The sequence below is a fragment of the Populus alba genome, chromosome 13, assembly GCF_005239225.2.
Source record: "Populus alba chromosome 13, ASM523922v2, whole genome shotgun sequence".
In the NCBI taxonomy this organism is placed as follows: domain Eukaryota; kingdom Viridiplantae; phylum Streptophyta; class Magnoliopsida; order Malpighiales; family Salicaceae; genus Populus; species Populus alba.
Genome location: NC_133296.1, coordinates 5,002,852 through 5,017,559, shown reverse-complemented (window position 1 = coordinate 5,017,559; position 14,708 = coordinate 5,002,852). Strand labels below are relative to the sequence as shown.

General features: G+C 31.5%; 2 protein-coding genes across 2 annotated transcripts; both read right to left on the bottom strand.

The window, feature by feature from the left end:
• Positions 1-3,005: 3,005 nt before the first annotated feature.
• Positions 3,006-5,153, bottom strand: LOC118036411 (NADPH-dependent aldehyde reductase-like protein, chloroplastic). The gene is made up of 2 exons (XM_035042091.2): positions 4,712-5,153; positions 3,006-3,972 (listed from the first exon to the last, which is right to left on the bottom strand). The coding sequence occupies exons 1-2, from the start codon at positions 5,092-5,094 to the stop codon at positions 3,564-3,566; spliced, it is 792 nt and encodes a 263-aa protein (XP_034897982.1). The 5' UTR covers positions 5,095-5,153; the 3' UTR covers positions 3,006-3,563.
• Positions 5,154-12,798: 7,645 nt separating this feature from the next.
• LOC118036413 (NADPH-dependent aldehyde reductase-like protein, chloroplastic) lies at positions 12,799-13,912 on the bottom strand. The gene has a single exon (XM_035042094.2). It carries the CDS (start codon positions 13,737-13,739, stop codon positions 12,933-12,935), a length of 807 nt encoding a protein of 268 aa, XP_034897985.1. The 5' UTR covers positions 13,740-13,912; the 3' UTR covers positions 12,799-12,932.
• Between the last annotated feature and the right edge of the window lie 796 nt (positions 13,913-14,708).

Sequence of the window (14,708 nt, the reverse complement as noted above, 5' to 3'; positions counted from 1 at the left end):
TCTTTTTTATTGTGTTTAGAGAGCCTCTTTTAAATGATGATGATTTTTTGGTTATACATTTAATTTTCGAAAAGGCTTTTCTGATTTATTTATGATTTTTTTTATCTTTTGTGTACATCAATTATATTTTTTAAAAATAAAAAATATTTATTTTCAAATGATATTTCTAATATGTGTAGCCTTACATGTTATTTTTTTCTTTTTATTTTATTCAATCAATTTAATATGTTTATCTATTTCTATTATCGTTTGATTAAATAAAAAAATGTTTTAATAAACAAAAATTAGCAAACATGATCGGGTAAATATTCAGTCTTGCAAGATTAAATATATTGATCTACATCTTTTTCTTGGTTTTTCAAATTTTATTCTTAAGTGTCATTGATGATTTTTTATTTATTTATTAACACACATAATTTTCGGTTTATTTGATTATATATGTGCATAAACTTCTTGATTTGCATTTAAATTTTTTAAACTATAAAAATACATCTAAACAACCTTCATATACATTTTTTTAATGAAAAATACAAAATATTTGACCTGCGGCACCCCTACACTTAAAAGGAGTTGCATTCATCGCTCTCACATAAGACACTTCAAATAAGGATTTAGTCATTATCGATCTCCATTTGAGTCTCACTCACACACACCTTATAAAAAAAAAAAAAAAAACCTAAGTGTGAGATGAAATCTAGGACTCTAGAAGTTCTTAAGCATAACTCTTATCAAGTAGGAGAATCTTTATTTTGTCAAAGAATATTGTACATTCGACTCTCCAAAACATATGTCTATGCAAAAGCCAACCTAGACAACTATAAGGAATTCACTAACCTTCGAGATCACATATAAAACATGAGAAGCATCCTAAAGCATGTCACACAAGACAATGGTTCTATGTGCAAAGTTCTTCCAATAATGTTTTATGGATTTGCACATGTATGGTATTATGGTTTAAAATCCGACTCTATTTTTTATTTTAATGATCTCGACTCTAAACTCATCTCGTGCTTTAATATAAATATTATAGCTAAAAACAGCATTACCAAGCTTTTAATCATCACATAGTAAGAAGATATGAACATTATAATCTATCTTTAAAGGTTTAATAAGGAAATTCTCAACATCAAAAGACTTCTTGAACTCATTATAACTGAAACCTTGATTAATGGAGTCTATAACTATTTTTTATGAGAAATGTTATATACTCTCCCTCATAGAAATCTTCTTAGTATCAAACAAGCAATGGAAAATTATATCATGGTGGAAGAAGCAAGTGTGATCAGACAAGATTACCTATGTTTTCACCGAATAAATTCTCTCCAATGTCACTAGTATTTAATCAGAGCATCTAAAAGGAACACCAAAGGATATATTCACGATCACCTTACATTCTCATGGCTCTTAACTATTATTATGACGATCACACAGACTAAGATACTAATTACTATCATAAAGAAAGAACTTGTGCCAAAAAACATAGTTCATATTTTTATTTGGCCTTATATATTTATCATTTAAGAAGCTTGAAGTTCAATTTTTTTTTATAAAAAAACTAGAAGTATTTGTTAAAAAAGTTTGCTTTTTAATAAAGTAAATATATTATTTTAGAAAAGTACATAAAACTAAGTATGAGATAAAGGATTAATGGTGAAACAAACTAGATTTTTCTTAAAACGAGTAAATTCGAGAGGAATTGTTATTTTTCTTAAAATTATTTTTAATGAAGATTGTGAATTTTTATTTTAAATATCTTATAGTGTATTTATAGTCCATAAGTCTTGTCCTTCTATGAAGACGAAGGTCTGGAATGTAATTTTATATTGATAGCATTTAATTAGATATAAATATCATTTACATCTATATTAAAGTTTGATATAAATATAGTGGGTTCCCAAAGAACTTTTATAAACTCAAAATATATAGGGAGATTAGAGTTCAAGATGTCAAATGTAGCCAAATCCATAGAGGTTGAGCTCTTCCCCTAGACTAGACTTAAAGGAGGAGGGTCATATCCTTGGACGTGCTCCAGGTAGGATGGTCATTCCTTTAGGCATGTCCCAGTAAAGATGGTGGACATGCTAAGAAATGATGGTCATTTAGCAAGGATAGTTATTCCATTAGGTGTGCTAAGGAAGGATGTGGTCATTCCCTTAAGTGTGCCCGAGAGAGGATGGTGGGCGTGCCAATGGAGGATGGTCATTCCTTTAGGCGTTCCCAAAGAAGGATGTACATTGAGCTTAACACACTGCCAAAATCGATGTTTCTGGTGTTGGCACACTACCAAGTCTAATCGCGTCTGTGTCTGGCTAATATAAGACCCAGCGCTCCCAAGGCTTGGCACACTGTCAAGCCTATCACGCCTTTATTGGGCATACTTGTTTTCTTGAAAATTTATACCCGTAAATCTTTCTTAATCCAGTGTTTTATTGGTAAAAATATACTAATAAAAACTTGATTAATCAATTAGCATTTTAATTGAGAGACCTGTTATTGTTTTCTGAATTATGGATTACCATCAAATGCATATATGTTTGTTTCATGTATATTAAGTACTTCAAAAATATTGGGCTGGGTTTTCTTCCTTTTTCTTCCATCCCTTGAAACTATTTTCCTCGAAAACCCAAACATGTTTGATAATTCAATATAAAAAACCAGAAATATATGTATTAACTTGCATGAGACGCAGCTTATGTTAGATAGAATATTATTAGATGATTATTCGATCAGTTATTTAGGTTTCCTAATTTCCTTCATTTTTCTCTCTCGAAAGCTCTCCGTAGGATGTCCCCTGCAACACATCTCTTTTTTGTGGGGTTGTCAGCTTCATTAATTCTAACAAATGGGGCAGCTGTTGTCATCCAGGTTCATGACAGCAGCATCCGGATAGGTGGAACTCTGCCCTGAAATGTTCAACATGGTTGTGCCAAAAAAGAAATTTATGCCTTCTGAATGTTGCAAAAAAGCGATGTCATTGTCATGCATGCAGTGCAGAGTATAGAACGTATATAAATAACCTTCGATAAAGATTTTACGTTCACGCATAAAGGCAACATCCCTGTTTCGCAGTAAGGATGGCTACAAATACTGGTCTAAAAATTACCAACCTCAAATCCTGAAGAAACATTCAAGCATAGTTAACTGAAGTTAAACTTGCCATCCTGGGGAAACAACATTCAAACATATAATACATATCTCTGTTAGTTCAACCAAGTAGATCAAGCATGCATTAGTAGCTCACAACCTGGACGAGGAGACAGAACTGATTCACAAAATAGAGCTCATTCAGTGGGTCTCGCTTGATTTTGCTAAGCAAATACATTCAATGATGGTCAAATGCAAATCAGAACCTCATCTTCTGTTTTGAATTCTGTACAGGACATGTATTGCCAGAGGAAGTGGTTTATTCAAGGTAAATTAACAAATACGAGAGAAGCCTTTTCATACTTGTCTGCATTTGTGCCTAGCATGCAATTCAAGCTAGTTGACACAACTTTGAACAGAAACTTTTAAAACGTAGAGAATTATTCTTTCAAAAACTAGTAGGATGAATTTTTCAAATCCTATACATAACCACCATTGGCCCGAATTACCTGCCCATTAATCCACTCACTAGCATCAGTAGCCATAAACCCAACAACCTCTGCAATGTCCTTGGTCTCACCAAGCCGGCCTAGTGGGGATGACTCTATGTTCTTCTTTATCTGCTCCTCAGTTTTTCCAGCAAAATACATCTCTGTTGCAACAGGCCCTGGTGCAACACAATTTGCAGTAATTCTAGTTCCCTTCAGTTCCTTAGCTAATATCCTTATAATTGTCTCCACTGCAGCCTTTGATGCTGCATATGCCCCAAATCCAGGCATCAATCCACCGACCATAGATGATGATAACACTATTATCCGACCACCACCACCATGTTTCAGCCGATTTGCTGCTTCCTTGCAGCATAAAAATGCACCTCTAGTGTTGACACTGACAAAGACAACGTTTTTAAAGTTAAGTCATAAATCATGCTGCTTTGAAATGAGATACAAACAGGAACTTGTATACATTATACCATTAATCTGAGTTGGAATTTGTTACAAATTCTTTGCCCTAAAAAACAACTCTTTATAGGTCCCCACGTTCAACTTCACTATAAAATTTCAAGTACCCTCTCCTGAGCCAAGTTATTTAGATAACATTAGGTTATCAATTTCTTACTAAAATGTCCAAGTAAAGCTAAACAGACCGTTAATGATCTGGTTTCAAGCAACCTACCCATATTGGACTGGGAAAAAAATAAGGGAAAGAAGAGCACCCTTTGCATATGCCCAGAATATACCATCAATGTTTTTGTCTTCCCAGCTTCAAGCTGACAATTCAAGCATTATGTACTTGTTGATCTTAAATTATCATGTGCAATATTTGGTTTGTTTTCTAATTGATGTAACATTGATATTTTTCTGCTAATTTTACTACTATAACTAGGTGTTCTCATTGAATCATTGCTCGAAAGAATTATTCTCAAAAGCCAAACTTTATCCAGAATCTGAGTCAGTCATCGAGTAATAATTTATTTCAGTTATTTTCCGACAGCATATCAAAACATACATTTTTGTTTTACCTTCAAGCTATCATACAGGAAATTCACTATTTACTAAAAACAAAAGCAAAAAAAAAAAAAAGAGCTAAAGTAAAAAGACATCTCTTTGTTGGTTTATAAAAATACCTGAAAATATGATCAAAATCCTGCAAGGAAGTGTTGGGAATGGAAGGATATTTAGGATCCAATACACCAGCACAGTTAACCAAGATATGAAGTTGAGAGCCAAAGACTCTTTCAGCCTCATCAAAGAGAAACTTGACCTGGGCTGGATCGGAAACATCAGCTTGGGCTACTATGGCTCGTGGGGTATTGTCAACACAGGAAGAATTGATGTCATTAGCAACAAGATCAGCCTGTTCCTTGTTGGAAGTGTAATTGATAACAAGTTTCGCACCAAGTGAAGCCAAGTGGATGGCTATGGCTTTGCCAATGCCACGGGATGAGCCTGTGACTATGGCTACACGATCATGGAGAGGGAGAGACAGTAGAGGTGATGGGGCGGCCATGATGTCGTGTTGCTGAAGAAGGAGAAGATGGGTTTCAACTTTAAAGTACCAAAGCAAGATTCTATTTAAAATAATTTTTAAATAGACTTTTGGATTGAACACGGCAGGTCAGACTGTTTGGATTATTACGGTGCTGTCTGTAAACGTGAAGAGATATTGTTTTTTTTTTTTTTTTTAAAAAAAAGTTATTTGAAAATTATTAAAATAATTTTTTATTTTATAAATTTATTTTTTATATCAATATATTAAAACAATATGAATTTATAAAAAATTAAAAATTAAAAAATTAAAAAATATTTTTTAATCACAAAATAATCACACTCTATATTCTACATTGTGTTCTGCTCATAGTTATCATACCCAATCTAGAGATTGACCCGGTCAAAAAACTGGATCTCGGGTTACGCGAGTTGACCCAAAATCAACCAAAATAACCAGAATCAACTCGGAAAAATTAAAAAATATATTTAAAATTTTAATATTTCATATGAAAAAATTAAGAAAAAATTCATATGAATATAAACTATATATATTATAAATAATAAAGTTTAAAAGATTATTTCATAAGGTTTTTCTATCCCACATTGAAAAAATATTATGTTAGTATGTTATTTTTTTAAGTTAAAGTATTTAAACTAAAAAGGTTTTTTTGTGCCACATTGAAAAAATATAATTTTTATCTTGTGAATATTGAGTATATATATTAAAAGGCTTCAAATCACACATTTAAAAAATAAAACATTCTTCTAATATTTATATAGTGAACTTTGAAAATGATTAATAACTAACAAAAAAATAAAATAAAATAATGGGTTCTAGCTAGGAGAAAAAACACTTTTGAAAAAAAAAATTAGGTTTTGTCTAGTCCCCTAGGTCACATGTCAATCGGGTTTCGTCGGGTTTTTGCTTATCCCGGTCTTTTACCTTATCTGGACCGATCCAGCCACCGAGTTGATCAAGTCCCGAGCTGATGAGGGTTTAATAACTATGGTTCTACCAGTAAAAAATATGTAGTCGATGCTACTACACTAACCCTTGAAGCTACACTCTAAAGGCCAATCAATTAATACACCTATACCAAAAGGATTAAGGGTTGGGAGGATGTTAAGGACAATGTTAGAGATTACTTTTTAAAGTATTTTTTATTTAGAATTATAATAAAATAATATTTTTTTTATTTTTTAAAATTTATTTTTGATATCAGCACATTAAAACAATAAAAAAAAAACACCCAAAAAAATTCAAAATTTTTGAAAAGTGTGGTTGAACCATGTTCCCAAACCCCTCCTAGATTACAATAGACAAATAATTGTTTTGTGTTTAATGTACATTGAATTGGACAATTTATTTTATTTTATATTTGATAGACAGTGGACATGACATAGCCGATTCAAGGTTTAGATTGGTATGAGTTTAAGAAAAAATATAGGAAGAATTGATTTGATGACCCAGTTAAAAACCTAGGTCAACTTGTTACCCATTCAACCCTAGATAAAACATGAGTAAAAAGTTCATTATTTTTTAAAAAATTTGTTTTTGTTAAAATAAGGTTGTTTTGATTATTTTTTATTTAAATCAACTCCGGTTGATCCTTCCGAACCGTGACCTGGGCTTTGTCTCGATTCCCAAGTAAAGTTTTAAAACTATAATAATATCAACTTTTATATATACATCGACTTGGGTCAACCCAGATTTACCCTCCCAACCCATTACCAAGGCGTTGTCTCGGGTTGATCCCTCAATTAAGTTTTAAAATTAAGATAATAATCACTTTTATACTTGAGTTGAACCGAGACAATGCTCAACCAGACCTACGACTCAGGCCTTGACTCGAGTCAATATCCAAGTCAGGTTTTAAACTTATGATAATAACTACTTTTATTGTTACGTTGATCTGGATCAATGGTCAATCTGACCAATGACTCGGGCCTTGATTCAATTCGATCTTCTAGTTGAGTTTTAAAACAATGATAATAACTCTTTTTATTCTTAAATTAACCCTGGTCAATGGTCAACCCTATCCTAACTCGGTCCTTGCCCTGAGTTGAGAATAACTATTTTTATTCTTATACTGACTAGGGTTAATGGTCAACCTAACCCTTGCACTAATTTGACCAAGTCAATGGTTGATTTTATCCGTGATCCTGACTTCATCCCAAGTTGACCCTTTAATCAAGTTTGAAAACTATAATGATAATTACTTTTATTTTTATGTTAACATAAATCAATTTTTGTGCAGAAAATTTAACAAATTTATACTATCTTTTTTAGTTAGAGAAAAATTTTTCTTCTGAAACAATCTTAGACATAATAAAAATTAATTTTTTATAATATCTAAAAATACACCAAATAACTTTATAAAATAAATTATTTTATTCCATTCATCTTTATCAACATTCGAAACACTACCTTATAGTTATAAATTGACATTTCTTCTTTTTTCTTTATTGGAGCATGATATTACCACGTCTCATCATGAAATTATGGATATACTAAATTATTATTTTTTTAATTGTAATTAAAGCTACTTGTAGGCATGATGGTCTATTTTGCATGCTTCAAATAATCATGTTTGATTTCGTGGTTGGTTCTAATTGCTTCATAATTTCATCTGCATTACATTCTCTAATAAAATGAAAGTGCACAACATAAACTCTTTTAATTTTTTTTTAAAAATATTATTAATAGGTATGAGCAATTATTGAAATTAAAAACCTGAATAGTATATTTAATTATAATTGCTTTTATAAAAGCACATTATTAATTGCCTTAGATATTCTCTAGCAAAAAGTTATAAGAAATGAATACGAAAAAAATATATATTTTTTAACAACTTGACTGTAATTTTTATCAACTTTTTTGGATATATATTTTTTATGTGAATTTTTTAAATGTTATTCATGTTATTCGTATTGTAAATGATGTATTTATCTATAATAGTTAATTTTATTATGTCATGTGTGTGAAAATTATAAAATAAGATGGATTTTTAAGTCATTTATGTATATATAAAAAACAGTTTTACTCTTACGAACTTAAATTTAATAGGATTAAAAGCCCAACAACCATGGGCTCTGGGCAACGCGTTTAAGCCCATTTTATGCTTCTAATAAACTTAGGCAACTCGTTTGGGCCTAACACTCTCTTGGTAATTTTGTAGGATATCCATGTGGGTTTTTTAATATTTTATATTAATTCAATACGTATTATTTTGAGTTGAATACAACTCATAATATCACAGGGGTGAAATGATTCTTTTATCCCTCCTCTCCATTAAAAATGAAGACTCATAGGCTATTAATACTCCACAAATCTTTCAATTTCCAGGTTCACAATATCTTCATTCTCAATATTTCTAACAAACATAATTTTAGAGTATATTCCTCTAAAATATCATTGTATTTTCTCTCTCTAAATAGATAATTATTTAAATATATGAGAGTCGTCATATCTACAAAAAAAGATATTTTATAGGTACCAGCAATCAACCACCTTAACCTACCAGATATCAGGTATAAGCTACCATCCACCTTCTCTAGAAAAAATGAATCAAATTAACCGATTATCCAATACATAAATATTGTTCTTAAGCTACTTGAATTTTCGAGGATCTCATCATTGGCATTGTATGTGGAAAATGAACAAAAAATCAGTTCATTCCTATTCCTCAAAAGCCCTTTTCATGGATAACAAAACCCCAACACAACAGTAGCTATGCTAGTGGCTATGTCTACGTCTACGCCAATAACATGCCAACGGTTATACCTGAAATTACACCCAAGACTACACCCCATGTGGTTACGCCAACGACTACACCCACAACGATGCCCATAACTATGTCTATAGCTACGCCCACAAAATTTTTTCATGATGGCTTGTATGTGTCAAAAATTATCATTGGACTTAGGGGCTATAATACAACACACAAAAAAAAAGAAGCTCCATCTGCTAGGTGAGCACAACTCTTCAAGGGATAGATTTTATCTTCATAGTGCAATAGCATCACTCTTCAAATGATGGACTTAGTCTCTCTAACACAATAACATCACTCTTCAAGGGATAGATATAAGTCTTCCTAATATAATAGCACCACTTTGTAAGGGATGAATATAAGGTCTTTCTAATGTAATAGAACTACACTCAAAGGGATGGATTTGATTTCCTTAATGCAATAACACCACTCTTCAAAGGATGGGTATGAGGTCTCCCTAATGCAATAGCACCACTCTCTAAGTTATGAACATGATTTCTCTAATGCAGTAACACCATATTTAATGGGTTCCTCTCGGACACTTAGAAATTTTCTAAGTATGGGCTCTACCTTGAATGGGTTCCTCCCTTATAAATTTTCCAAGTACGATCTCTACCCTTAATAAGTTCCTTTAATGGGTTCTTTTCATAGGTTCCTTCTAGTTACTTAGAAATTTTCTAAATATGGGCTCCATCATTCATGGGTTCCCTCAATCACATAGAAGTTTTTCTAAGTATAGGCTCTTTTTCTATGAGTTTCTTCAACTATTAGAAAAAATTTCTAGATATGAATTCTTTTATGGCTTCACCTTACCCTCCTGGATAATTTCTAAGTATGGGTTCCTTTATTGTTCCCCCCTATATACTTAGAAATTTTTTTTTCAACCAGGGTACATGCCCCTACACATGGGCTCTCCGATATATTACCTTGGGTTTTCACCCCTCGTCTTATACGAAGAAAATTCAACAAACTCATCATGGTAATCGAGTATTTTTACAAGTCTTTGCGTATCAATATCACATATCACATAGGTGAAATATCTCTTCAACCTTTTCTCTTCATAAAAGAACAAGACTCATAAGATATAAATACCCTATGAATCCTTCAAACTCCAGGTTCATAATCTCTTCATTCTCAACATTTTTAGCATATATATATTTTCAAAGTCTTTCTTTTTAAAATATCATTGTATTTTCTCTCTCTTAAAAGATACTTAAACATCTAAGAGTCTTCACTTTTATAAAAGAGAATTTTTTGTAGGTACTAGCCATCAACTACTTTAGCCTACCAGGCACGAAGACCAGCCACCTTGGTAAGGCATAATGAATCAGATTACTAGAACTAAGAGATTAACTGATTATTCAACACATAAACCTTGCTCTTAAGCTACTTAAATTTTTTGGAACCTTATCATACTCATAATTCATATATGTAGTTTTTTTAATTTTTCTAATTAATTACCAACTACTTTTGTTGGTTTGATTGAATCATTGTACATAATGTTGACGATATGGTCCAGCAGTCAAAGTTAATACTTGGTTAGAATTGAACCATAAAATAATGAACACACTCATTTCTAAAATATATATATATATATATATATATATATATATATATATATATATATATATATATATATATTTACACACACACACACACATACAATTTCTCTTAAAACATTTATATAAGTGGAAAAAAAACTTAATATTCTTAGAAAATATATAAAAAATTTAATCTCCAAAATAAATTCTCACTTGTAACTAAGAATATAATAATAAATAATAAATTTTACATGAAGAAATGTAATTCTAAAATCATTTCAATGGAAAATAAAAATTAGTAAAACTCTAAAACCAATTAGATTAAAAACTATAAAATTCTACTAGGTCAACTTGGTGTGCTCCAAATGTGACCAGACTAACCTGGTCGAAACACAATTTGACTTTTAAAAAATTACAAGATGATTTCATTTTAATTTTTTAAAAATATTAAGATGAAGATATTTTGGATTAATCCAAGTTAACCATCAAACTTGCAATTCAAGTTATGAACTTGGTTTGATTTAATAACTTAAAAAAAAAACTATTTAATTATACAATATTAAAAATATACATGAGCAAGAAAGCAACCACGTTAAATTTAAAAAGAATATATTATGAAGGGCTTTACAAAAAGAGAACTTGCTAATAGTATATATATATATATATATATATATATATATATATATATATATATATATATTAGTCTTATTTGAAAACAAAGTAGAAATGGAAGGGTATTTAATAAAATAATATCCCAAAAATATTTTAAAACAATTTATTTTAATGAATTTTAAATAAATTGATTGAAGTATTTAGGTGTAGGTGGGTCATCTTACCTTGCTCATTTAAAAGCAGGTTAGGCTTTTACAGTTGGTTTTTTTTCTTCTTTTTCTTAAAATGGGTGGTTGACACATCATTCATCCATTATTTTTATTAACAAAAAACATATGTTGTTTCATATGTAGTGGTAGATGACGTGTTATTCACTAGTTGTACTCCAATCATCTTAGGAGGCCAAAAGGTTGTCAAAAAATCAAAGTCCAACTCCTTGGACTAAAAAAAAACTCGTTTTCAACCTTTTTTTCACTTAAAAACATGTAAGAAATGCTTCATATATCTCAATAAACTTATATCTAACCTCAAAACACCCTTTAAAAACCAAATATTAGCCCAAATTTCAAAAAAATAATCTCGATCTCCAATTTCTTTTCCAACAAGATAAGGTGTAAAAAATACCTCAATGAAACTTTTTTCATCAAATAGGACTCATTGACACCAATAACAACTTTTTTTTATCATCAGCATGTGCCTAACCATCCACTTTCTTTCTCCTCCCCTATTTCTCGATGACTTTTTCTCTCTTTTTTCAAATTCAAGGACTAAAACATTAATAAAATTAAGTTTAGGATCAAAATGTAAAACCCTTAACAAATAAGAATCATAATTGAAAAACAAAAAATCTTTGGGGACTAGAATTTTTAAAACATGCCTCATGAATAGTAAAAAAAGAAGGGAGAAAAAAGCTTAATTTTTGTTTTAGTGTCAAAGTTAATCACCAGAGTTTGAATTTTTTTGTAATAAAATTGAATTCTATCAAAATATTGTTATATAAAAGGAAACAAAACAAATCATAAAATCATCTTCCTTATAAAGTGGCGCATAAGTATTTATCCAAGCTCCGATCAATGTTGTTTTTTATTCCGTTGAATTCATCACGGCAACATCTTTCTTATAAGGTGGCTTGTGTTGGAGGAGGGGGTCTAATATGATTCTAATAATCTATTCTTTCCTTTTTTTTTTTTTTCTTTTTTTCTCTCTCCTTACCTCAGTTTCCATGAATAGCTTATGTTATTCTTCTTAAATGTTTTTCTATTTTTCAATTTTGTCCCTTTACTTTTAATTTTTTAAAAAACAAAGGACCTGAACAATAATTTATAAAATCAACTATCAACCAATGTAAGGACAATTATTTGATACAATGGTGTGCATATAAAAAATAAATCAAAACAAATTATCAATCAAAAACATTAATTAACACAGCATTGAAAGATAAAATTGAAAAAAAAAATAAATAACCAAACTTGAAAGCACTTTTAAAAAAATATAAAAAAAAGAGCAAGAGGATTGCTTGTCTTTTTTTTTAGTTCTTTGGTTTTAAATTGAAACAATTTTCCGATATCGCACCATGTAAAAAACAAATTAAAATAAGTTATCAACCCCAAATTTCAATAAACACACAATTTAAGGACTAAATTGGAAGTAAAGGAAATTAAATAATTAAAGAAAAAAAAGATTAAAATGCAAAAAGATAAAAACATACAAACTGCTATTGTAATTGATAGTGCTATAGGTGTGGGTAAATAGTATTTGTCCCTCGCCATCTAGTTAGTTTCTTAATCTTAATTCGAAGAATGGAGAACCTTTAAGCTTCTAATATTATTAGTGTACGTCAATTAATAAAATGAAGATAAAACTTACAAATGGTAGAAGAGGAAAAAAAAAAAAGAGAGAGGGGAAAGGAAAATAAAATAAACACACAAGTTCAATTAAACAATAAATCCACCGTTAACTCTAATAACCTGGCCATTGATCCACTCCCCAGCATCACTAGCTATGAATCCTACAACCTTACTTACATCCTCGGGCTCTCCAAGTCGGTTCAAAGGGCAAGCATCCGCAATTCTCTTTAATGTCTCCTCAGTTTTACCTGCAAAAAACAATTCTGTCGCCACAGGACCTGGAGCAACACAATTAGCAGTTATTCCTGTCCCCTTCAGCTCCTTGGCCACTATCCTTGTCATTGTCTCCACGGCTGCCTTGGAAGCAGTATAGGCTGCATAACCTGGTGTGGGTGCTCCAACAAGAGATGTTGATATCATGATGATTCTTCCACCACCCCCATGAGCCAACCGATTAGTTGCCTCTCGACAACACAGGAATGCCCCTTTAGTATTGACATTAAAGATCATATCCCAATCCTCCACTGTTGTGTTAGCCAAGACGGGATACTTTGGATCGAGCACCCCAGCACAATGTGCAAGTATATGAATCTTTGAGCCAAATTCTTCTTCAGTTCTGCTGAATAGTTGCTTGACTTGATCTGGGTCTGAAACGTCAGCTTTGATGGCGATTGCTTGAGGATGTGAAGACGGTGCTGAGGTGTTGAGCTCGGAAGCTAGGAGATCAGCTTGTTTGGAGCTTGAAGCATAGTTGATGACAACTCTTGCACCGAGGGAGTGAAGGTGGATGGAAATGGCTCGGCCAATGCCACCTGAAGCACCGGTTACTATTGCAACCCGGCCATCAAGGGGAAGGGAAGAGGACACCACCTCCTTGGTATGGTCACCGGCCATGATGAAGATTTGGAGTGTTCAGAACTCAAGAGAAAAGGAAAGAGGTTTGTACTTCGGACTTCGGAGCTTAAATGCAAATGGATTGTTGCTTGATACTCGGGCTTAAGTATACGTGTTTCAAATAAAATAATAGTTCTCTCAGCAAAGGTGCCTATTTCAATACGTGGCTGAAGCGGGGGCAACTTGGTCTCTGCACCTGATAAGATATTAATGCCAGTCAGCAGCAACCATGTTAGAACAAACTCTTGGTAGCATGTTCTACAGAAAGTCAACTTAGTTGAATGGCAAACAAAAATGCATAACCAGTTAGATCAATCATGCATCATCAGATACATCAGCCTTACCTAACATTTATTATAAAGTGCAAAACAAGGAAAGAAGCTATAAAACTAGAATATAATTTACATATTCAACGACGCCTTTTATCAATGAGTAAAAGGACGAAGCATGGATGGAGGTGTAAGAAGTTTTATGGTATTAAATATTGCTAATACAAAATGAATTCAACAGGTACCACCTGAATTAGGACAATTTTCCTGCTTACCAAAGCAAGAGGGCACTGTAGAAGTGCTTGAAATGCTTGTTTTTTCTCTTCTTTTCCTCTGATTTATTAACAAACAAAATGGTTTGATCTCTGTTCTTGTCTTGAAATCTTTGGAAAGAAAAAAAAGCCTAAGCAAGTTAGATATATAATAAGTATAGAAAGAACAAACCTATCTCGAAAAAAAGGAAAAAACACAATCGATATAACAGAAGGTATAGAACATAAAAACCGGCTGATGGCATTTTCTCATATAAATATATTATCACAAAAGCAGATGTGAACAGATTTGGTGATTGTGTGCTATTATGTTATAGCTGGAAAAATAATTGACACTGGATTACCATGGTTTTTTTTTTTTTTTCCTTTTAAATCTCATTCTTCATTATTGACAACTCATTGTTTGAGAAAGAGAAAGAATGATAGGT

Bases quoted from the DNA above. Each gene is read 5' to 3' on its own strand.
- LOC118036411 (XM_035042091.2), bottom strand. From the start codon at position 5,094: ATGGCCGCCCCATCACCTCTACTGTCTCTCCCTCTCCATGATCGTGTA. The intron at 3,973-4,711 runs GTATTTTTATAA...TGTCTTTGTCAG, and splicing joins GATTTTGATCATATTTTCAG to TGTCAACACTAGAGGTGCAT.
- LOC118036413 (XM_035042094.2), bottom strand. From the start codon at position 13,739: ATGGCCGGTGACCATACCAAGGAGGTGGTGTCCTCTTCCCTTCCCCTT.